This window comes from Serinus canaria, chromosome Z (assembly GCF_022539315.1).
Source record: "Serinus canaria isolate serCan28SL12 chromosome Z, serCan2020, whole genome shotgun sequence".
Classification (NCBI taxonomy): domain Eukaryota; kingdom Metazoa; phylum Chordata; class Aves; order Passeriformes; family Fringillidae; genus Serinus; species Serinus canaria.
The window spans coordinates 62,558,643-62,580,831 of NC_066343.1; the positions used below are offsets into that span (position 1 = coordinate 62,558,643).

At 38.5% G+C, this 22,189-nt stretch overlaps 1 protein-coding gene across 1 annotated transcript; it reads left to right on the top strand.

Moving 5' to 3' along the window:
- The first annotated feature begins 313 nt into the window (after nucleotides 1-313).
- PRKAA1 (protein kinase AMP-activated catalytic subunit alpha 1) lies at nucleotides 314-21,666 on the top strand. Its single transcript, XM_030237128.2, has 9 exons — nucleotides 314-480; nucleotides 6,021-6,162; nucleotides 8,010-8,103; nucleotides 9,798-9,942; nucleotides 11,572-11,659; nucleotides 12,519-12,743; nucleotides 15,418-15,904; nucleotides 16,283-16,409; nucleotides 18,491-21,666. The coding sequence occupies exons 1-9, from the start codon at nucleotides 348-350 to the stop codon at nucleotides 18,733-18,735; spliced, it is 1,686 nt and encodes a 561-aa protein (XP_030092988.1). The 5' UTR covers nucleotides 314-347; the 3' UTR covers nucleotides 18,736-21,666.
- Nucleotides 21,667-22,189: the final 523 nt, after the last annotated feature.

The following is a 22,189-nucleotide window of genomic DNA, read 5'->3' on the forward strand; positions in this document are numbered from 1 at the left end:
GGTCTGGATGTGAAAAGCGCAGCTGAGGAGAACAAACGGATTTCATTTACAAGGTTATTGGAAATATAGATTTCGGAGATCCGTTTTTAAGCGGGCGGCGTCGCCGCAAGGGTGCCACGGCCGGCAGCAGACGCGTACGCGCCGCCATCACCCCGCTCCGCAGCCGGGCAGGGTCCGTTCTCCCCCGGGCGCCCGTGGGCCGGCCCGGCCTCCCCCGAGGGCCGCAATGGTTCGTCCTGGGGCAGGGCGGGCCGGCGAGGGGTGCGCCGTTCGCTTCCGGGTTCGGGTGCGGGCGGGCGCTCTGTGGTTGCTCCTCCCCGCCGGCCCTCTCCCGGCGCGCGAGCGCTATGCGCAGGCTCGGCCCTTGCCTCAAGATGGCGGCGGTGGCGGATAAACAGAAGCACGAGCACGGGCGGGTGAAGATCGGGCACTACATCCTGGGAGACACGCTGGGCGTCGGCACCTTCGGGAAAGTCAAGGGTGAGCGGGGCCGCGGGGCCATCGGCGGCCCGTCAGCGGGGCCGCGGCGCTGGGAGCGCCGATTGCAGCGGGGCTTGCACGGGCTGAGCTGCCGGGGTGGGACTTGCCGTCCCGCTGCGGGAAGCAGCGGCTGGGACAGAAACAGCTTCCTCATCTGTGCTTGCGGAAATAACCGCTGGGAGCTAAATGCTGTCTCTGTTTAGGACAACACCGCGCATGTAACGAAAGTAGGAAGTCTTAAGTCATCGAGCTTCGTATATTGCATTTTGATACTCCAGTACGATCTCTCGATGCCCTTGTAAGGAAGGCAAGATTTCTCTCTCTATAGACAAATAAGCGTAAAAAGATGTGTTCTGGGATTGTTGGATTAATTGGTAACACAGCTGATGTGCAGATACGGAAAAACTTCATGTTTAATCTGCTTGGCCAATGGTTGTAAAGTTGGTTTTTTTTTCAGCTCAGATTTAAGAAATTTTCCAGTGTAGGGCTATGGATGCCGCGCGGCTTGTTTAGAGGCTTGTAGAAATTAGGTAGAATTTAAACTTCCGCATACTGCCATACACTGCAGATGGCAGAACTGCGTTAGTTTACACTGTTCCTGCCTCGTTGTTTGTGAGAACTTCAAATATCAGGGCAAGCAAATTAAAAAACATCCTTTCTCAAATGAATAGAGCTAGGTTTAGGCTGTATTCTTTATTAGAGTTGTGGGGTTTTTTGTTTAGCTTTTTTTGAGGGTTGTTTTTCTTCTTTGGGGGGTAGGCTTGGGGTTTTTTTTTGGGGGGGGGTTTGGCTTTTTTTTTTTTTTTTTAACTGAATAGGTGAATAAAAAACTCAGCTTTTTTCCTCAGTGTAGATAATCCATTGTATGTGCTCTGCACAAACTGTTTTAGCTATTGACATGTTGTGAAAAAAATTATTAATGTATGGTAAATAGGATGATATTTTGCTTCTTTTTTCAAGAGAACCTTATAAAAGGGACAGCCCCAGCCATTTGGGATCAGAGAGAACCTCCTCCCCCCCCCCCCCCCCCCCAATCTGGCAGCTGGGGTACCATTTTTTTCTGTGGGAACTTAGTACTTCCTTGAGAAGAGAAAAAAAAAAAAGTAATGTAGCAGACAAGCATTAGGTTCTCTTTCCGTATAGAAGGACTGCCTGCTTCAGGGAGGGGTCAAAGCTGTGTTTGTTCTGTGGTTTTTTACCCAGCACACTGCAGAAGACTAGGATTGTCATAACATCAATGTTCTAGTATGATCCTAAATTTAGGAGAGCACTGTTGCAGTACTGCTTTTCTTGTCTCCATATGATGTACTGTGTTACTTTTGTCTTGCTTCAGCTGTGCTGAATAAAGAACATTTTATCTATGATGCACTGATTTTCTCTTGACCACACATTTTCTTCATTTAATACCAGATCTACAATTGTTTTCCTGTTTTCATAATTTCTTTCTCTGGTGGTATGGTTTCATCAGTTGACATAAGATGAAAAACATGTTTTCACTTGTTAAAATTCAATTAGGATATACCTTGAGCTCATGTAATGTAGGGGAGTCAGGCAAAGTGAATGTTTTATTCCAGCAGTGGTGGCAACCTGAAAAAATTGGACTGGAAAATCAGTGCTTTATTTGGTAATTGTGAAAGGTCTCCTCCTGTCGCTTTCAGATGAATTCACGCTGCTGGTAGCTGTCACTGTTGTGATTCTGTCCCGTTTATCATTTTCACCTGGCTGTGCCCCGATGAATGAATTCTGAGTGACCTGGTTTACCTGACTGTGCCTCAGATGGGCATTCGAAGAAGTGGCTCTTCCTAGCTATCATCTAGACAAAGCTAAAATGCCACTAAAGTGGAAAGCTGAGGTGGCAGAATACTGAATCTTAACCAATTGTATGAGACACAATTATGTTCAGACTTCACTAGGATTCAGTGTAAAACATCTATCCCTATTTCCAGCATTGTTTTTTAAGCTGTTGTTTTCTGCTTAAACTACATGCAAACTTAATTCCAGATACTTTTGTTTTTAAAGTTATCTTTCATAAAAGGAAGACTACTCGAACTTCCAGTGATCCATACTGAGATGATAGGGGATGTTACTTAAGGCTGTAAATATACAATAATTGTTCCAGCTCTCTGTGTCTAGAGTATCAACACTGTTCTGCATAGACTGCAAACCGAGTGGTCTGGGTCAAGGCAGCAATAAGACCGCCTGTAAATGAACAGTGCAAGTCAGTATGGTAGCTAATGTTGTGCAGCAAGATGGCTTTGCACAGCACAAAGTATTGCTGTTAAGGGTTTTTTCCCATTTTAGTGAAAATATTTGTTTAGCTCATTCTCTTAAAGACTGATTCCCTCTGAGCTTTGGATTGGCTTTTTGGCCTGCTGCAAATTGTTTCATTAAATATAACATAGCCTTCAGATTAATTTTTTCTCCTCTAAAAACTTAATGACTGATACCTGTATTTCATGAGTATGTTGTATTTGGTCTGCATGACCTCAAAATAAGTTTTTTCTGATTGAAGAACTGTTGAACAAGATAGAGACTCTTCCTCCTGCCCTTCTACAATTAATAATAAGTCACTGCTGCTTTGATACTCTGTCACTGTCATGAAAATCTTGATCCTATGCAAAGCCACAGTGAAGCTTGAGGGCAATTAGTATATTAGAGAAAAAAAAGGAAATATAGGAATATACTAGGTCTGGTTTTTTTTTTTTTCCAGAGATTATTTTGAAAGACTGAGCTAGTTGAGGATTAGGGTGCATTCCCTATTATAGGTAAAACTTCCATCAAGTGGTAATGCAAAGTAGATTTCAGGAAGGTAACACTGGCTGCTTATGTTTCTACATGATGTTATCATCTGGTGTGACGCTTTCACTTCTGTCCTAATGTTGAATTCAAAAGTGTCAGCAGTCTGTTACCAGTTGGTATCTGCTGTTTTACTGGTAACAGATACCTTGAACTGTATCCAGGAAAGGCTACTTGTATCTTAAAAGGCTGGATTTGTTATAATTTCAAATTGAATTAAAGTTAGCCAAACGTTTCTGAAGAAAATAGAGATTGAATTTGAAATGTCTCAAGCAAGAGAATAGGCTTTTTGGGATCTTTCTGCCCTGGCACCGAACCATAGTATGTTTTCATTACAATAATTTATTCAGAGCTGGTGGAGTTGAAGGAGCAGAAAATCTTGTTTTCTCCCAGTCAGTGAATAAAATTAAGGCTTGTGGCTCGCAGCCTTGAAGGCTGTGACAGCTAGAATTAGTTTCAGTTAACTGGAAATATTACTGTTTAATTACTTAGAAAGAAAATTGTTTTGAAAAACTCTTTTTTTATGTGCCTTGCATATTGAGCATAGATTATAGCTAATCAATTACTTTCTAATGGGTTTTTTTTGAGTGTTAATGGAATTCCAGTCTAAGGTAGACTGACAAATCAGAAATGAAACAAAGCGGTTTAAAAATGAGATTTTATAACCCAATGCATATCAGAACTGTGTATTTATATCTTAAGTTGTAGACTTGGTCAAATATGTATGTTACTTAATGTATTAAACGCTGTCTTAAATGTGCTTTGTACAAATGAAGATGCAGATTCATATGTTTGACCAAAAGATTTTTGCTAAGAAGTTGTTTCTTACTAACAAAAAATATGTTACATTTTAAGTTACTAATTAAAGTTGTGGGGTTTTTTTTCTTGTGGGTTTTTTTTTGTTTGTTTGTTTTGTTTTGTTTTTTTTTTTTTCAAATAATCCTGGTGTACATCTGTTCCCATTATGGATGGGTGAAGACTTTACAATTAGAATAGTTGCTTTTCTAATTTTTATCATTTTTTATGATGATTCTTTACTCCTGAGAGCTTGAACAAAGGTGATATAATTTGTTTGATTCCTTTAACTGCAATCACATTTGAAGAAAATTATGGGGATGTGATTGTAAGTCTGGTTCAAAGCAAATAATTCTCATACATTTCTAGGTACTCACATGCCACTGCTTTGTGGTCTCTAGAACTTGCTATGGATTCCAGCTTTTTCCTGCATTCCTCAGTAGCACCTTCCCAGCACTTTGTTTATTGTGGCTATTGCTAGGTAATGGCCCCTCTGAATTAGGAGATGTCTTTTCATCCTAATCAGAGCTCTTTTGTTTTTTTCATGTGCTAAACATATCTCACTGCAGCATTGTGTTGGTTCTGGGTCTTGGGTAATCCTCGGTTTAGTTCCCTACAGGAATTCAGACTGCTTAATTTTATAGGTGGCTGTCTTCTTGTAAGAAAAAGCATGCACATGCTTATCATTATCTTCTGTCTCTCTGCTAAGAACTTCTCACTTGTTTTTAGCTTGATACAGAGGCAGAAGGCAGCAGGAAGGTATTTTGTGCTGGAATGAGATTTACAGATTGATGGGTGTTTGTTTTTTCTATCCAAATTATCTGATGAACACAGAAAGATTTTTGTGGATCGCTGCTGTTTAATCACAGCTTCCCATGGATATATTTAAATAAATCTTGAAGCCCAGGTCTTATTTAAATTCTCAAGTGAGGGTAGGCACTCCCTCACTTGTGTGAGTATTGTGTTCAGCACAGTTCTGTTGCAAATGTCTATTAATGTGGACAAGGATGAGCCATGTGTGTCTGGAGAATCTGGCTTATCTTTGGAAGGTAGAAGTCAGGGTGGCAAATGATTGGTAATATTATAATCGCTGCATGTGGCAGCCATGCAAATAGGGAAGCCTTCTAGTAAAAGAGCTACTTAGCTTCTTGGTGTTCCACCTGTCATTGTATTTTGGGTTTAAGGGAAATATTCTTATGGATTTTGCTGTGTCTATTCCAAATACCACTTGCAAAGTAAAGGACTTTAAGAGAGGTAACTCACTGTGAAATAGTTTATACTTTTTAGTTCCTCTGTTTAAAGAACAGTGAAACCGTCCTTAGTTTCTTTTCCACTTCTAGGAATGCATTAGGTTGCATGTTTGCATTGTTTTTCCTTGTTTCTGTTCTATTTTTTGTGCATTTCTTGTCCCATTTGCTACTTATTTAAATAGAATAAAGCTCTGGCGTTAACTGCACAGAATGTGGAGCTGTCAGTCTGCTCCAAGGACAGATACATTTTTATAAGTAAACTGATCAGGTAGTTACACTGGTAATTCAGAGCAATTGCTGAAGCAGGCTTCTTGAGGGAGTGATAGGAGTGAACCTTGCAGATGAAGTGGAAGAGGTACAGGAAAACATATTTGAGTGGGTTGCCAAGCAAGCCAAAAGCTTGGAGTGACTTACACAGTGAGTGGAAATGCTCTCTCTAATTAGCAAGGATGGCAGGGCTTGGGGATATGCTTTTTTTTTTTTTTTTTTAAACCAATATTGCAAAATATGTTATGCTGCAAGACTTCTGGTTAGGAGTATGGCTGGAGAAATTCTATATCATCGGGTTTTCAACCTCCTCATAGATAATGGGGATATGTGGAATGCTAGTGTCTTAACTTGGCTACATTCAAAAAGGAGAAACAATGTCTTAACTGAGCAATTGAAAACCTTGACTAACTACTTCCTTGTTTCTTGCAGTTGGAAAACATGAGCTAACTGGGCATAAAGTTGCTGTGAAAATCCTGAATCGACAGAAGATTCGCAGCCTTGATGTTGTAGGAAAAATCCGCAGGGAGATTCAGAACCTCAAACTCTTCAGGCATCCTCATATAATTAAGCTGTAAGTTTTACTTACTGTAATTAAGCTTACTTAGACAGTAATCTCTTTTTGCTCTCACTGATCTCAAATACATTTAAAGGGCAACACTACAAACAGTAGTATTACTTATTATTATAAGTATACTTATCTTGTCAGAAAAGCTTCAAAATATGCAACTGTGCCCTCTCTAATGTGTTTTTACAAAGCTGGGCTTTACTGCAGGCTGGAGAGTTTCCCTTAGATCTTTGCTTAGACATTCTTTGGTCAGGTATATGAAACGTAATGTCATGACAGATATTTTTGTAGCAGTCATCACTGAGTTTAATGGCTACTTCAGTTTTCTTTTTCTGTTTATGTTTGATCTTTTTTTTTTTCGTGCTTGGAAAATTAGTTACTAAGAACAGGAATGTAAAGGTCATTTCTATAGCAAGTTTATTGTATTTTTTCAAAGTGTTTTTAGTGATGAGCTGGTCATTGAAATATGTTTTTTCAGTGTAGGTGGTGCTCTGCAAGATTTTTCTGAATTAAGGATGTAAAGCTCGATAAATCCGATTGCTATTTCAGGAATCTTCAGTGTAGTGGCTGCCCTTTGTCTCAATGTGGTATTTAAAATATGCCTGATTACATCTCTTAGTTGATCAATAGTTCATCAGTGGATTTCAGAGTAAAACTATGTCCCAGAGTAGACCCCTCATGTCTCATCTGGAGTAATAAATTATAAGCAACCTTGGTTTTCTTTGACTCTAATTTCCTGTTAAAATAATCTGCACTTTCAGAGTGTGGGTGACTTCCACTGTCTTAGTCATGATGTGGGTGGTTGTTTTATTGGTAAAATTTTGTCTAAAGACCCCACTGCCACTGGCAGATGCCATGCTTTTGCACTCCCTTTAATTCAGCAACAGCTGTTACACTGAAGCTAAATTACATTGTGTAAGGCCAACTTACTAGCTCGCTTCTTCAGTGAGCTAGTTTTCAGAAAGCTGTTGAGCTGATTTGTCAGCAAAATTGCTAGTGCTTTCAGTTAATCTGTCAATGGGTCCAAAGGGCATACCTGTAGCCAGAGCAGAGTGGGAAGTGTCAGTGCAACAAGTGACTTACCAGGGTGAGAGAGGAATGTGTACTTGTGGTCTTGCTAAACTGAAGACAGTTTAGCAGATTTGAGATGACAGTTTTTTTCTCAGGGAATCACAGGGAAAATTTTTTCTTTTGCATGTGGAATACTGTAAAGAGAACAAATGAAACAATTTTTAGGTGAGAATATTGGAAAAAACCAAAATCTCTTAAATTTTTATTTTGTCCTTAGACTTGTTATTTCAAAGCTTCAAAGCTATGTTTTTAAAATATAATCGAAGTAGAATGATAAAAATATAACAACCAGAGATCAATACTCTTAAATATTAATATTCATCATTATTTAGAGGAATTTTTTTCCTAGTTTCGAAGTACACTTTTTAATTTATGGCAAGTGAATTTTTTTACATGTTAATGTTGAAAAGTGTGTATTTTTGCACACTAGCAAAGTCCTTTTGATGTCCCTTTTCAGTGCATCAAGCTGTTGATGCGGCCGCACTGTCTTATACAGTCTTATAGTCTTAAACAGTCTCAAAGAAATCCCTTGTTCCTCTGAAAGAGCAAGGACTGATATTCCTGAGAGGGATTACAAATCTTCTGCTAGTCTTTGCAATGGTGGCATCACACAGTGAAAGGAGAGTAAATGGCTTCTGAAAAATACTGTCATTCCATTAGCTGTAGATTGATTGATAACTATTGTATATTTTTTATCTGATTATTTGTATGACTTCAGTTTTAACTAAATGTAACTAGTGTTTTACTGAGTGTGTAGACTAATAAATACCTTCTCTTATCAGGTACCAGGTCATCAGTACACCCACTGACATTTTCATGGTGATGGAATATGTTTCAGGAGGAGAACTGTTTGATTATATCTGTAAAAATGGAAGGGTAAGAAGTTGTCCAGCTCTGCAAATCAGTGACTTGCATTCTGTTATTGCATTTGCAACATTCCTGTGTCACTCTACACTGAGGGGACAGACTTTTGGGTATCTTTTTGGTTATCTTTGTCAGAATGATGCAAGAAAAAGTTTTCTCAAAAGAATGACATGATTACTGTAGCACAGGATTTATGATTAGAGTGGCACAGGATTTCTATGAGCAGAATGAATATACTATAGTTTATAAGTAGTGCAGTATGGAATTTTTACACAAGCTAACTTGGGATATCTAGTCACCTAGACCTTCTGTAGATCTGATGAAATCTTAATACGTATTTTGCTATGTCCATATAACTGTCACAGTCTATCCTTGAAAGTCCTAGGGATGAACACAAGTCAGTCCTCAAGGGAAGCAAAGGATGCTGGAGGTGTTTGTGGCCACTGAGACGTCCCAGGCTTCATTCCCATTTAGGACTCATAACTGATGTTAAAGACATCAAACTCTGGCTGCTGTTGCAGTTCCATGTGCCATGACAGTCATCCATGGCTCTGTGCCTGAGAACTAAAGGCTGATAAGGCAGCAGATAATCAGCCTAGCACCTGGAATCTTGAGGCTGGTAGGGACAGGAAGAAGAAGACTAGTTTATTTGCTTCACAGGACCTCCAGGACCTGATAATGAGGCAGAGGGCATGGACACATGTCTTGCATGGTCACAGAATGGCTGCTTGCCTCACTAAGTGGCATTAATTAAGTTAACCACATTATCATGGGCTGGGAGCAAGGGGTACTGGTTACACCTTGTTAAATGTGGGTGTGTTTTATTTGGTTTCAATTGTGCTTCTATCAATTAAAATATATTTTATGACTGTGGTTTTGTGGTTTTCTTTTTTGAAAGTACAAATGGTTATATGTTAACACATTCCAAATCTTTATGCGTAGCTTTGTCATAGCATTCTTCCTTTCTACTAATCTGTTAATTTGCAATGGCTGGGAATAAACCAGATGAATATGTACCCAGCTGGAGAAGCTGAAAACTGTTTCTTTAGTATATCCCATTATTAGAAAGCTACCACTGTCCCCTTATTACTGTCTTCTACTATTAGAACAGCTTGTGTAAAAGATCTGAAATCCGTTTTTACAGACTAGATATATAGGATACTTCAGTTGCTGGAACAGACTGATATGGATTATGGGTCTTTGTAGGAAATGCCTGCCTAAGTCTGCCGTTTTGGATTAGCTGCTGAGAGCATAAATAGCATCTGAAATTTATAATTTCTGTGAAGCATTTCAGCAGTTTTTGCCAACTTAAATCTTGCGCTCTGCTTAAACATCAAACTGATAATTCTAGTAATACCAAGCTCAATGTTTCAGTGCTAATATAACATCTGCCAAACCCAATTTCAAAAGTGTCATTAAGAACTTCCAGTCACTGAGTAAGTGGGTATGTTTTGTTTGAGTCACTTTATAGCTGTGGTACAAACAACATTATATAAGGTATGAAGCTGCATGCTACTAGTTCTAAGAATCTATAAGAGTATCTATAAAGCTATATAAAGTATCAAATGATAAGTATAATTTATAGTTATATATATTTATAGTTATATATAGTTTAGGTCATGGGAAAGTTTCCTCTGGCTAGTAAAAATGAAAAACAAGTTAGCTTCCACTGTCTCTTAATTAATTAAAATCTTTGTCTGTTGTAGCTTGATGAGAAGGAAAGTAGACGTCTGTTTCAGCAAATCCTTTCTGGTGTGGATTACTGTCACAGGCACATGGTAGTACATAGAGATCTGAAGCCTGAAAATGTGCTTCTTGATGCACACATGAATGCTAAGATAGCTGACTTTGGTAAGTGTTGCTTTATTTTTCTATCTGATTGCATTTCTGGTGTTAGATCCGGCTAATAACAATAGGAAATGTTAAACAAAGTATGTATATTTTATTATCTGGGTGGTGGGATAAACAGAGGAACATAAAGAAAATAGATGTAAAAATAATGTTCTTACACATTTATTGAACTTGTTTTCCTCTTGAGCTTTCTTGATTTCTCTTGAGGTATTTTCTGTGACTGGCTGAAATTGTAAACTGATTAGTTTAGTTTCACTTTGCAATATTTTCTCTGAAATGCTAAGTAAACTTAGTTTCTGACCTTTCTTCTTCAAAACTCACTCCTTTTCTGTTTCACCATCTGTAAAACGTAGGTGCTTAGCTCTCCTGGAAGAACAGTGTAGGGGCAATTCATCATCTTTAAGAAGCTACAGTGTTATAGAAAAATACACTAGTCTTCCTGATTTGTTTATGCTAGCTGTGCATGTCACAGATGCAGAGAAACCTTGAAACTAGGTCTTGGAACCATCTGAGTCAGGAAAGCTCACCACGTGTAAGCATAGTAGGGTATCCATACTGCTCTGTCATGACAGATCTCTTGTAGACGTAGTGGATAATACCTGCTTATGTAAGTGTCCAGTGAAAGGTGTTAGGTAGTGCTGAGTATGCAATGTTTTAAAAGTATGGTGTTCAACTCTGTGGACCCTGGGAATCATATTGGTTTCTGTTGTGAAGAAAATTATTTGGGGGAAAATGCTCACATGGTAAAGAAATGAAGTACAGTAACTTACAAAAACATCTTCCTGTAACTTAGCATCAGCAAAACTGTAGCACTCATTTATTCATGAGTGGTGTATTAAACAAGAGCTTAATAAAAGCTTTTGTATGTTAGACTATGAAAGCTAGCCAAGTTGTACTCTTTCCCCTCTGCGTTTCCTGCTGACCCACAAAAGGGCATAATTCCTTCTTGGACACTGAGTTCTTTGGCTTATGGTAGTCTTGATCATGCAGCCTTACTGAGGAAACTAGAAGAAATTATCTACAGCTGTTAGACTATACTGAGTGCTGGTGAATGCAGGTGGTCTGGTTCTAAAGCATGCTTCTGTTGCTTACAGAGTATCTGAAAAGCAAACTACTAAACTGTGGTGATACAGGTGTAGGGATGTAAATTCATGTTTCCTCCTCGGTTCCTTTCTTCTGTGTAAACTCTAACAGGATTTTAGGGAATTCTGTGGTAGCATTTCCCACTCTGGCATTTTAGAAGCAAATGGGAATTTTAGTACTTTCTTGTTAATGACAAAAATCCTATCTTGCTATACTCCTTCATCTCCCTTTGAGCAACTTTGTTCTCTGTCATGCCTGTGTCATCCAAATTTAACTGTTCTAGTCTAGGAATGAATATGTTCTCAAATATCTCTAGGCTGTGGGCAGTAATGGATTGATGTTACTCAGATTTCTGGTAACATACATGAAGGATTATGTGGCATGCTCATATAAAAATTCCACAATTCCAAACAATGCTATTTCTTAACTGGAATACATTTGTTAATTTCCTAATTTGAATCACTAGTGGTTTGTTCTAGGTGGTAAATGCAGTGTGAAATAATTTTGCTCCCTGAATTTTTAGTAGTTACTCTTATACACTTTCAGGTCTATCAAATATGATGTCAGATGGAGAATTTTTAAGAACAAGCTGTGGTTCCCCTAACTATGCTGCACCAGAAGTAATTTCTGGAAGGTAGTTTCTTTTATATTGGATACATGTATGCATGTACTTCAGTCATGTTGCTGCTTGGTTTTAAAGGGTACAAAAGTACTTCAGTTGACAAACTTTATGCTGAGAAACTGAGAGCTGTTAGTGGTATTGATAATTTTTAGAATGTTTAAAGCTGCTCTGAACTAGCTGTGAATACTTCCTGTGAGGAAGCTGTGATGTCTAATGCCCCAAATGCGTTGTGTACACTCTGCCTAAATTGCTTTGAAAATCTCATGTACGGCTCAGATTTTGGAAGCTGAGGTGCAGAGTCTGCTGTGAAGTTGAGTATCAGTGAAATACATGCTGCAGGGTAGATACTCATTGTAGAGGTAACTTCTTTTTTTGTGAACCATGATTGTCAAATCTGCTTTCAGCTACCTACCCTAATATTGCCTCTTGTTGATTGGAGGCCAGATGTGTCTTTTACTCTGGCAGGGGCACAGAATACATGACACATTCTGCTATATGGATTTGTCCTAAACTTTCCAGCCATGATTTGGGGGATAACTGGCTTTGCACAGATTCCTCTAAAACATTGATAGCAATATATAACATGGGCTTTCTTAGTAGTAGATGCATGTTTCTTCAAATTTGTCATTGTGCAAAATTGCACTATGGATACACATTAGAGAGGAAAAACTGTACTTGTGCCCTCTTATATATTAGAAAGGGAAGAGTAATGAAGTTCAAGGGCGGTGCAGAATAGAACTGGAATGGTATAGTGCTTGCAAAATCAGTTGTCCCAAGTTCACGTGCTTTTAATTACTGTGAGACAATGGAAAAATGACAGAAAACATATTTAAATGTATTAAACACAATCACTAATAATTTTTTTTCACAGGTTATATGCAGGTCCAGAAGTAGATATTTGGAGCAGTGGGGTTATTCTCTATGCTTTGTTATGTGGAACGCTTCCATTTGATGATGATCATGTGCCAACCCTTTTTAAGAAGATATGTGATGGTATCTTTTATACCCCTCAGTATCTGAATCCATCTGTCATTAGTCTTCTGAAGCACATGCTGCAAGTGGATCCAATGAAAAGAGCGACAATCAGAGACATTAGGTAAAACACTTGCTGTTGTCTGATCACAAGATGCTGGAATTACAGTAGCGCAAATATGCAGAACAGAGACGGTTTTGTCCCTGTTTTCTAGACTGAGATGAAAAATTCAGCTTGTGATGGCTTGGCTTTAGCTCTGATAGTGCTGATCTGCAGTAGACAGTGAAGTATCTGTTGGAGATCATAGTAAAACAGATTATATTATATATGGAAATTTTGAAACACTTTAGGTTTAAGACCGCCACAGCAAAGCTGTTTACTTGCATTATCATTTGCAGAAATTACACTGTATAGACTTCTCTGGGGGAAGAAAATGGTCTTTCTTATTAGGAACCAGTGCTCTCTACTATAAATGTTGCTTTAATCTGATGACTACTGCTTTTATTCATATTTCTTCAGGCTCTGAAAAGTTATTTGTTAAGACTGTGAATATTCCACATGTAAGGCAACAATTTCTAGCTTCAAAGCACTGGCATGAATTTCTGTATGAATGATAAATACTTCAAGCAATTACCAAGTACCGATAAGTTAAAGTTGGTAGGTAAAGAGAGGCATCATGGGCTCCAGATTCCAAGAGATAATTCTGGAGAAGTTGATTGTGTTGACAAATATGTGCTGGATCAAATTAAAAAAACGGTAGCTGAGAGAAATGTACTTTATGCAGCAGCTTAATTTTCTTTGCAAGAAGCTCTAAGAAAAGAATGTTGCTATACTACCATAGTGAAAATGCTGCTCCTTTTAGGGTTGGAAGTTAGGAAATAAGCAACCTCAGTTGTGTCAAATAAATAGTGTGTGGAAAAGAAGTGGTGCAAAACAGATGTTGAAAAATGTTGGTTACAGAACACAGATGGAATGTGAATCTGAAACAGCCATGTCCTATTACCCATATGACATGTCACCTCACAGTTTAAAGGACAAACTGAGTTTATTTGAATACCTTAATTCTTCTAGGGATTGTATGTATGTGCATGCAAGGGGAAAAGCCTGGTGCCATGAACAGTAACAATATTCCTCTGGGTTCAGTCATCCCTGCTATGGCTGAGCTTATGGCTGTTGTGATATGGGAAAATATTCTTCTGCTTCCAAATCAACTGCTTTTCTGATTAAACTATATTTTGCTCAGCACATTTGTGCTGAGGCACAGTTATGGATCACACTGAGTAGAGCTTAGTTTACTGTGCTGGTTTGGGCTGGAATAGAGTTGAATTTTTTCACAGTAACTCTGCTTTGAATTTGTACTGAAAATAGTCTTGGTAACAGGTGGATGTTGTAGTTACTGCCGAGCAGGGCTTGCACAGACACAAAGTCTTTTCTGCTTTATACTGTCCCAACAGAGCAGGCTGGGGGTGCACAAGGAATTGTGAGGGGACACTGCTGGAGCAGCTGACCCCAGCTGAGACATACTCCATACCATATGGGGTCATACTCTGCAGTAAGAGGAAGGCTGATGGGGCTGGTCTGCTGGACATCAGACATTTTGTGATGAGCCATTTGTTTTTATCTTCATTACTTGTTTTTCTTGGTTTTCATTGTCACCTCTTTTGGTTTTGGATTTTTTTTCTGCCTTTTTTTTTTTTTTTTTTTTTTTTTTTGTAATTCTAATTATTAAACTGTTTTTATCTCACCCTTCAAGTTTTTTGCACTTCTCCTCTTCTGGTTCTGCCCCTCATCTCACTGGAAAGGACCAAGCCAGTGGCTATGTGGTGTTTGGTTGCTGGCTGGGGTTAAACCATAGCAGTCCTGTTTGATAACCAGTATGGGGCTTGAAGGTGTTGAGATAACAGATTTGACCAGAGCATATTAGATAAAATAATTATAAATTCTATCAGTATAATGGTTCTTTGTAAGAATATTGATTTTTTTCTCTTCTCAATATTGATTTATCAGATCTCTTTCATGCTCCATTTTTTGCTGTACACGTTGAATATTTAGAGGATTTTTTGTAATTTGCTGTGCTATGTAGTGCTCAGTGACTTTTGTGGGGGTAGGGCACATGGGAGAAAATGTACTGGTAGGGCATGATAGGAGTGACATTTTATCATGAAGTGATAAAATGTTTGAAAGAAAGATGCTGTTGCAAGGAGGCCTGGCTTATTAACACTGCTGGGACCTGGCTTGCTCTTATTGAACACTCCTCAGTACTAATCAGCACCTTCAAGGAGAAGATGGAATTTCTGGGTCTGAAAACATATCAACAGACACTTTGGCCAAGACAGAAATCCAGCTTTCAACTATATCACTTGCTCCTATAACTAAAACAATCAAAGAAAAAGTAATCTTGTTTGGTCAGGCATGAAGAAGCTTCTAAGAGGGAACAGGAAGGGAATCAGAAGGATCAGTCCTTTCTGCGGGCTGAAAAACAGTCACGAAAACAGGAGGAGGAAGGTACTGAAATTGTAAATGAGAAAGTAACCAACTGATTCCTATCCCTAAGCAATTTGTGAGCTAGCAAAAACTTTTTTTTCAGTTTCCTGCAAAATGTCTAGTAAAATCTTGTGCAGGCAGTGCTTACTTTATGTACTGTTTTATTATATGTGCTACAAGGGGTCTTGTACTGGCAACCATTATTCTTTCTTCCAGCACAGATTAAAATTTATTTTATATTTTAAAGGAATTTCCTGTTAAAATGTTTTCTTTACTTACGAATACTCAGAATTTTTTTTATTTTTAAATCTAGGGAACATGAATGGTTTAAGCAGGATCTTCCAAAATACTTGTTTCCTGAAGATCCATCATACAGCTCTACCATGATTGATGATGAAGCCTTAAAAGAAGTGTGTGAGAAGTTTGAATGCACAGAAGAGGAAGTGCTAAGTTGTCTTTACAGCCGAAATCATCAGGACCCTCTAGCTGTTGCTTATCACCTCATTATAGATAACAGAAGAATAATGAATGAGGCCAAAGACTTCTACTTGGCCACAAGTCCGCCAGATTCTTTTCTGGATGATCACCACCTGTCTCGCCCTCACCCTGAACGAGTGCCATTCTTAGTAGCTGAAGCACCACGTCCCCGCCACACCCTTGATGAGCTGAATCCACAGAAGTCAAAACACCAAGGTGTAAGGCGGGCTAAATGGCACTTGGGAATACGGAGTCAGAGTCGGCCAAATGATATCATGGCTGAAGTTTGCAGAGCAATTAAACAACTGGATTATGAATGGAAGGTAACAGAAGAGAGGACCTTTACAGCAAGCAACAATGCATTTTGGTTTGAGCTGTGTAGTTATATAGCCCAGACATCTGAAACTGTTTTCATATTCTGGCATTAATCTTACGTGCCTGTGCTGTCTGTGTTTGCTGTGCCAGAAGGGTTTTGGGGGGGAGAATGTACATACTGACAGGAAAAAAAAGCTAAAATTTTCTCTTGGGGATGCAGGAATATATTTCTCTTGGCTAAAACAAAAACCCCAATAACCCTCAAATCCAACAGGTAATGAAGTCTGAAATCACTTGATAAATACTACTGACTTGAATGGACAAAAACAGTATGCAGTGATTTTCAAGCAGTTCTGGTTAACTGATTCAAATCTCTTTCATACTAGGTTGTAAATCCATATTATCTGCGTGTTCGGAGGAAGAATCCAGTAACAAGTGCATATTCCAAAATGAGTCTCCAGTTGTATCAGGTGGACAGCAGAACATACTTACTGGACTTCCGTAGTATTGATGGTATGTAAAGAGTTACTTAGGTTACTTGAGTTGTCGGGAAATCATTCTACAAGTCTTTTTTCACTTATGTAGAAGTGAAGTAAGTGTTGCCCTTTTTTTATTTTAAACCAATCTAACCTGTATTAGTGTTTCCTTACTCTATCCTGGACTAGTGTCCCTGTGATACATGCTTAGCTGCTGCATACCATTTGTTTTTCTGCTATATCAGCTCCTGAGTAGCTCTGTTTTTTGTCTGCATCAGAACTAATATCAGTAGTGCAAAAGGGGTAAGGATTGTTGGAGGTGAGATTGGGACTAACTTGAACTGCCTTTGGAGCCTCACCCCAAATTTAAACATTAATTTATATCTGAAGTAAGCATGTGAACAGTGTTTTCTAGTGAAGATAAACGTGACATCTAGGCATTTAGATCTGATTTGGACTGTACCTCTCTGTACTGGGTCTGACTGAGATGGAGTTAATTTTCTTCCTAGCAGCCTACATGGTGCTGTTTTGGATCTGTGACTAAAACAGTATTGATAACACACTGAGTGTTGCTCAGCAGCACTGATGTAGTATCCAGCCTTTCTTTTTCCACACTGCTGTGTTGGGAGGGGAGCAATAGCTCTGCAGAGCTGAGCCATTTTGAACAAAGGGATGTTCAATGCCGTATTATGTTATGCCTTCCTTTTGGGGAAGGTAACCTTGAGACTGGTTGGGCATCAGTCTGCTTTGGAGATACTGAGTGGTTCCCTTAGCATCACTTTCCTCCCCTACACACCTTACTTAAAACTGTTTATTTGTACCTGTGAGTTTTTCACTTTTGCCCTTTCAATTTTCTTCCCCTTTGCTCTGAGAAATCAGCTGCAAGGCAAAGTTAACCCATCAGTTCTACTAGTAGCTAAAATTTGAGGTAGGAATTTTATGCTCACAGGAACTAAAATCTGAAAGCATATAGTTTAACCTGTACAAAAATATATTTTATGGAGCGACAGTAACACAGTATACCAAGCCTGGTTAGATGAAGTGAGCATAGGAGCTAATAGAGACTGAACACTTATTCACTTATTCATGGGCATAGTAGACTAAAGGAAAATTACCTACGGCCACTGGTGTGGATGACATACCTAGGAAAACATTGCATGGAAAAAAGGAATTTTTTTTTTTTGACTGCTTAGAGCTGTGCAGCTGTGAGAGGGCAGCCTGCTACAATCATGGTTTCCACTTTTGAGGAAATACAACAAATTTGTGCCCTTGGGTTGTATCTTGTCCAATAGTTAAACTCATTTGACAATATTTGACAACTCAATTTGACAAATTTGACAATAGTTAAACTCATTTGACTTCTCTCTGCCATAGTTAACGGTTCTTTGTTCTCATAACAATTTGTAAATTTAAGTAGCTTTGTGTAAACAAGAGGTATTGCTTTTTCACCAATTTCTCCTGAAATAATTTTTCAGGAGCCAGCTTACAGCCAAGTTAATGTTCAGTATTTAAAATAAGAATAGAGATGCTTCAGCAGAACACTACTATTAAAATGAAACTATTTTCTCTTCATACTGAAGGTAAAGATCAGTTGCTGCAGCCTAAATACATTCTGTAGTAAAAAACTTTGAAAAGAATAAATGAACGCAGATGCTAACATGTATCATAAAATACAAATAATAACAATATATAAATACCCAAAGAAAACAAAAATAGAATAAAAATAAAGTAGATTGTAGAAAAAACATCTACAAACTGCTATTGAACTTAATCTATGATGCTGACCTATTTTGTTTTGAGTAACCTAAATTGAACAGTTGCCTGCTGAAATCAGTTCAGGAAAATACAATTAATATTAGTCTGGACTAGATGTAAATAGTTCTGAAGTACAGTTCAGAGCACAGGAGGAGTTAGCATAAGAACATATGCTGTTGTGCTACTATGTATACAAGCTTTTATTTTGTATCAAATGCTGTCTGCAAAAGCTGTTCATTTATTAATCAAGATTTTAAAAGACAAGATTTTAAAATAAGAAGGGAAGATACTTGCTCTTCCGAGAACTGATTTTTTTTTTTTTTTATTTTACCAAATTTTCCTCTTCTCTTCCCTTGTTCCCAGATGAAATTGCTGAAGCAAAGTCTGGGACTGCAACTCCACAGAGATCAGGTTCTGTGAGCAATTATAAATCTTGTCAAAAAGATTCAGATGCTGATGCTCAAGGAAAATCTGCGGATACATCCCTTACCTCATCAGTGAACTCTTCGCTTGACTCTTCCACAGCTGACGTAACTCCAAGACCAGGGAGTCATACAATTGAGTTTTTTGAGATGTGTGCAAATCTTATTAAAATACTTGCACAGTAATTTTGAAGATGGGCTTATTTCTTTTAGAGCAATAAGCATGCCTAAATCATTGTCAGATGCTTCCAGTTATAATCAAGTGAAATTAACAAAGGCGCTGAAAAACCTAGCCACAGAATGCAATTTGCACGGGGATTAAAATTATTATGGGCAGTTAACATGTATTATTTTGAAGCTGGAGTGAATTCTGATTGCCTGCTGTCCAATAGCATAACACAGGTACAGGAAATAATATGCCCTTTGGGGGTAGTGTTTGTAACATTTTACATTGAATGCAAAATAGGCTGCCTATAACATTTAAGCTAGATGGACCTCCTTGTTTTTTTATCTAGTTATACATATATCTGATACACTGTAAGTTAACATACACGTCCTAGTTCAGTGATCTCGGTATGACTTGTTGGTCACCCTCTACATTTGTGACTCAGAACTATCAGCATCTCCTAACAGATGTTCATGTGTTAAAACTGCTATGTTTCTTCTCCCTAATTTGACAAAAAATAATAAAGAATGCTATGATGTGTTACAGTGTACTACTTTTAACAACAAGTGTTATTAAAGGCATGTAAATCTGGCCAGTTGGAAATGTGTAGGTGCTCTGTAATGAATTGAGGGTGAAAATTCTGTGGATAGTGGGTAGAGTGATTGAGTCCGTAACAGTGGCAGGAGACTTAATGCTGAGAAGACGTGGCATCCCATGGACTAAACCAAAATGTTGCTTTGTGGAGAACCTGTCGGGAAGCTCCTCCTTGTCTGTACCTGTTATCTTAGTGTGGTAGCAGCACAGCAGCTCCCCACTGCTACTGCAGTCCAAGAATCCTTTTCCTTAGCAACATGTAGTCCCTGTAGTTAAGAGCAGAGCCTGAGGGCTGTTTCATGCTGTTCCAGAATCTGAAATTTACAGGTTTTTAACATTTATGTTCATACTTTGATACAGCTGGTTATCACCTTAACTTATAATACACTAAATAGTATTCAGTATGTAGTTGAAAATCACATACACAGGTTTCTCATTTTTCCCAGGCAACCGCTATAGGAAACTTATCTATTTAATGTAACTGAATTAAACAGTCTTAACTTTTCAGTTGAGCATTGAAAACTGATCATGACAACTTGAGTGTGAGAGTATTTAATTGTAGATTGCAATTACCCATAATAAAACTCCTTCTGCATTTACTGTTTTTGCAGCATTTCAGGAAAAAACCTGAACTTTGTATGTTAAAATCACAGGTAGTACTTGCATGAAAACCTTTAGTCTTTTTAAATTGGATATAATTAGCCATGGTTCCATTTTCATCTGGCACTTAGTAGACATAAACAGTCATAAAATACTTAGTTTTGCATTCAAGACTTAATGCTTGCTCCAGAATAATATTTATGACCTACGTAGTTTCAAAGGTTGCTCCCCCAGGAAGAGGCTGGAGCTCCAGGCATTACTGAGCAGTGAAACCTGGACTCTTACATGGATGGAAATTCTTGCCAATGGCTGAGATTTTATCCATGGGAAGCTGCTAGCTACAGATATAGGAACAGTTCAATCCTGGCCAGCTGGCTGCAGCTCAGAAATTCACATGCACAGAGTCTGAAGAAACATAAGGCTGTTTTGAAGCCCCTGAACTGCTGTAACTGTTTTAAACTGGGTGATTGTGAGGTCTGTCTCATAAGTGGGTACAGGTTTACAACTTCTTTTTTTATCCTCATGTGTCACAGATGGTCCCTGTAGGGACATTGGCTGTATCACTGTACCTTAAAGTGGAAGATTTTCCAAAGTGGAAGTTAGTATCAGAAATTGAAACCAAAACTTTAGGATGCCAATGTGAGGGACCAGTTGCAAATCCTACAAAGAAGTCCTGTCTTTAGTCTTGTACAAATTGGTGCCGATGTACTGAATAAATCAATGTGTTCATTTTTGTTACCCTTTATTTTGGAATTAAGTATTGCACTTGTATAAACACTACAAACGCACAGGTTTTTAAATTGTAGCAATTCCTCATCTGGAATTGGTTTGGGATCACTTGCATGTATTGAACTATTTATAAATGCTATCTGCTCCTTGTAATGTTGACAACACATGCAAGGTGTAAAGATGCAAAATAGTTCTTAATTTTATATATCTTTACATCCCTCTTCTGCTGTAAGACCACCCTGGTTTGTCCTTAGTTTTGGTATCAGGAGGTTAAAGCAAGTTTCTGGCAGAAACTTGTGTACAATATATGTAGTTGTAAATAAAAGTGCATTTTTATGGTAGATCAATTTTGATGGCCAAAGGTTTTCTGATTGAATTGAGATTTTTATAGGGAAGGGGGAGGGGTAGAAAGGGGCACTAATTACCAAGTTGAACCCAGTTGCCTGTTGTGTGACTTTCCTATGCTTTGTAGATCTTGCTGTTGAAATTGCTTTCTTCACATGTTCCTGTTGATCTTGCAGACCTTTAGGATTGCGCTAGGAGCTGCCAATAGGCTGTGAAATGAAACTTCACTAAGTGAGCTGCCAGAGTTGTAAGGCAGTTTATGCAGATACACAAACTGGTAAAGTGTGTTACTCTGTATTCCCAAGCTTACTCCGGTTGGAGTACATTGAGTTACCTTGTCTTTGTATTGTAATTTTTTCAGAAACATGGATCAACCTGGGCTGTCCATGTACAATATAAATCACTAGGTAATGGATAAAATTCATCTTGGTAGTGCAATATGAAGAAAAAAATCCTTTCATGTTTGTCTTGATATGAGTGTTTAATACAAACTTCGAGATAAATTTTATTTTACCAGTTGATTACCATTGTAAGATACGAAGTCCTGTTCTTTAACAAAGATGTGCCTACTTCCTGTTAATTACTTTTGACAAAGCTGAATGGCAAAAATGCTTGTTTATAACTGTATAACTTTTTAAACTTTCAAAACTAAAAACTAAGTAAACATGAAATACTGAACCATAGTGTTTGAAACTGTGTGCTTGCTGTTTTCTAGTGTTACATGTAAGTGGACAAGAACTGTTACACTCGTTTTAAAAACAACAGCTATTACAATTATAGAAAAGCAGCAACATGACAAAAATGATAGCAGATTTCCCAGCTGGACAGGGTGATGCACCAGCTGTGCTCGCCTGATCCGACTGATCTTTTCCCCCTCGATCTTGGAAAAGCTTGCTGCAGAAAAGGAATTTGAGACGGAGCAAACCCTGATCAAGTCTTTTCTGCCGCTGTGCTGACGTGCCTCCTCTCGCATCTTCGCTCTGCCTTTCCCTCGCACCAGGGATGGGGCTGTTCTCTCGGTATTGGTCCCTGCAAGTAGGGACCAGTTTTAAACACCGCCGCCCTGCAGTTTTTAGCCCTGTCTTCTCTTTTTGTGGTGGGGTTTTGTTTGGTTGGTGTGTTTGTTTGGGTTTTTTTTTGGGGGGGAGGGGTTGAGTTATTTTGTTTGGTTTGAGTGTTGTTGTTTTGTATTGGGCTTTTTTAATG

Excerpts from the sequence above, each read along its gene's own strand:
- PRKAA1 (XM_030237128.2), top strand. The coding sequence starts at position 348 with ATGCGCAGGCTCGGCCCTTGCCTCAAGATGGCGGCGGTGGCGGATAAA. Across the intron at positions 9,943-11,571 it reads TGCTAAGATAGCTGACTTTG|GTCTATCAAATATGATGTCA; the intron begins GTAAGTGTTGCT and ends ATACACTTTCAG. Across the intron at positions 15,905-16,282 it reads AACTGGATTATGAATGGAAG|GTTGTAAATCCATATTATCT; the intron begins GTAACAGAAGAG and ends CTTTCATACTAG.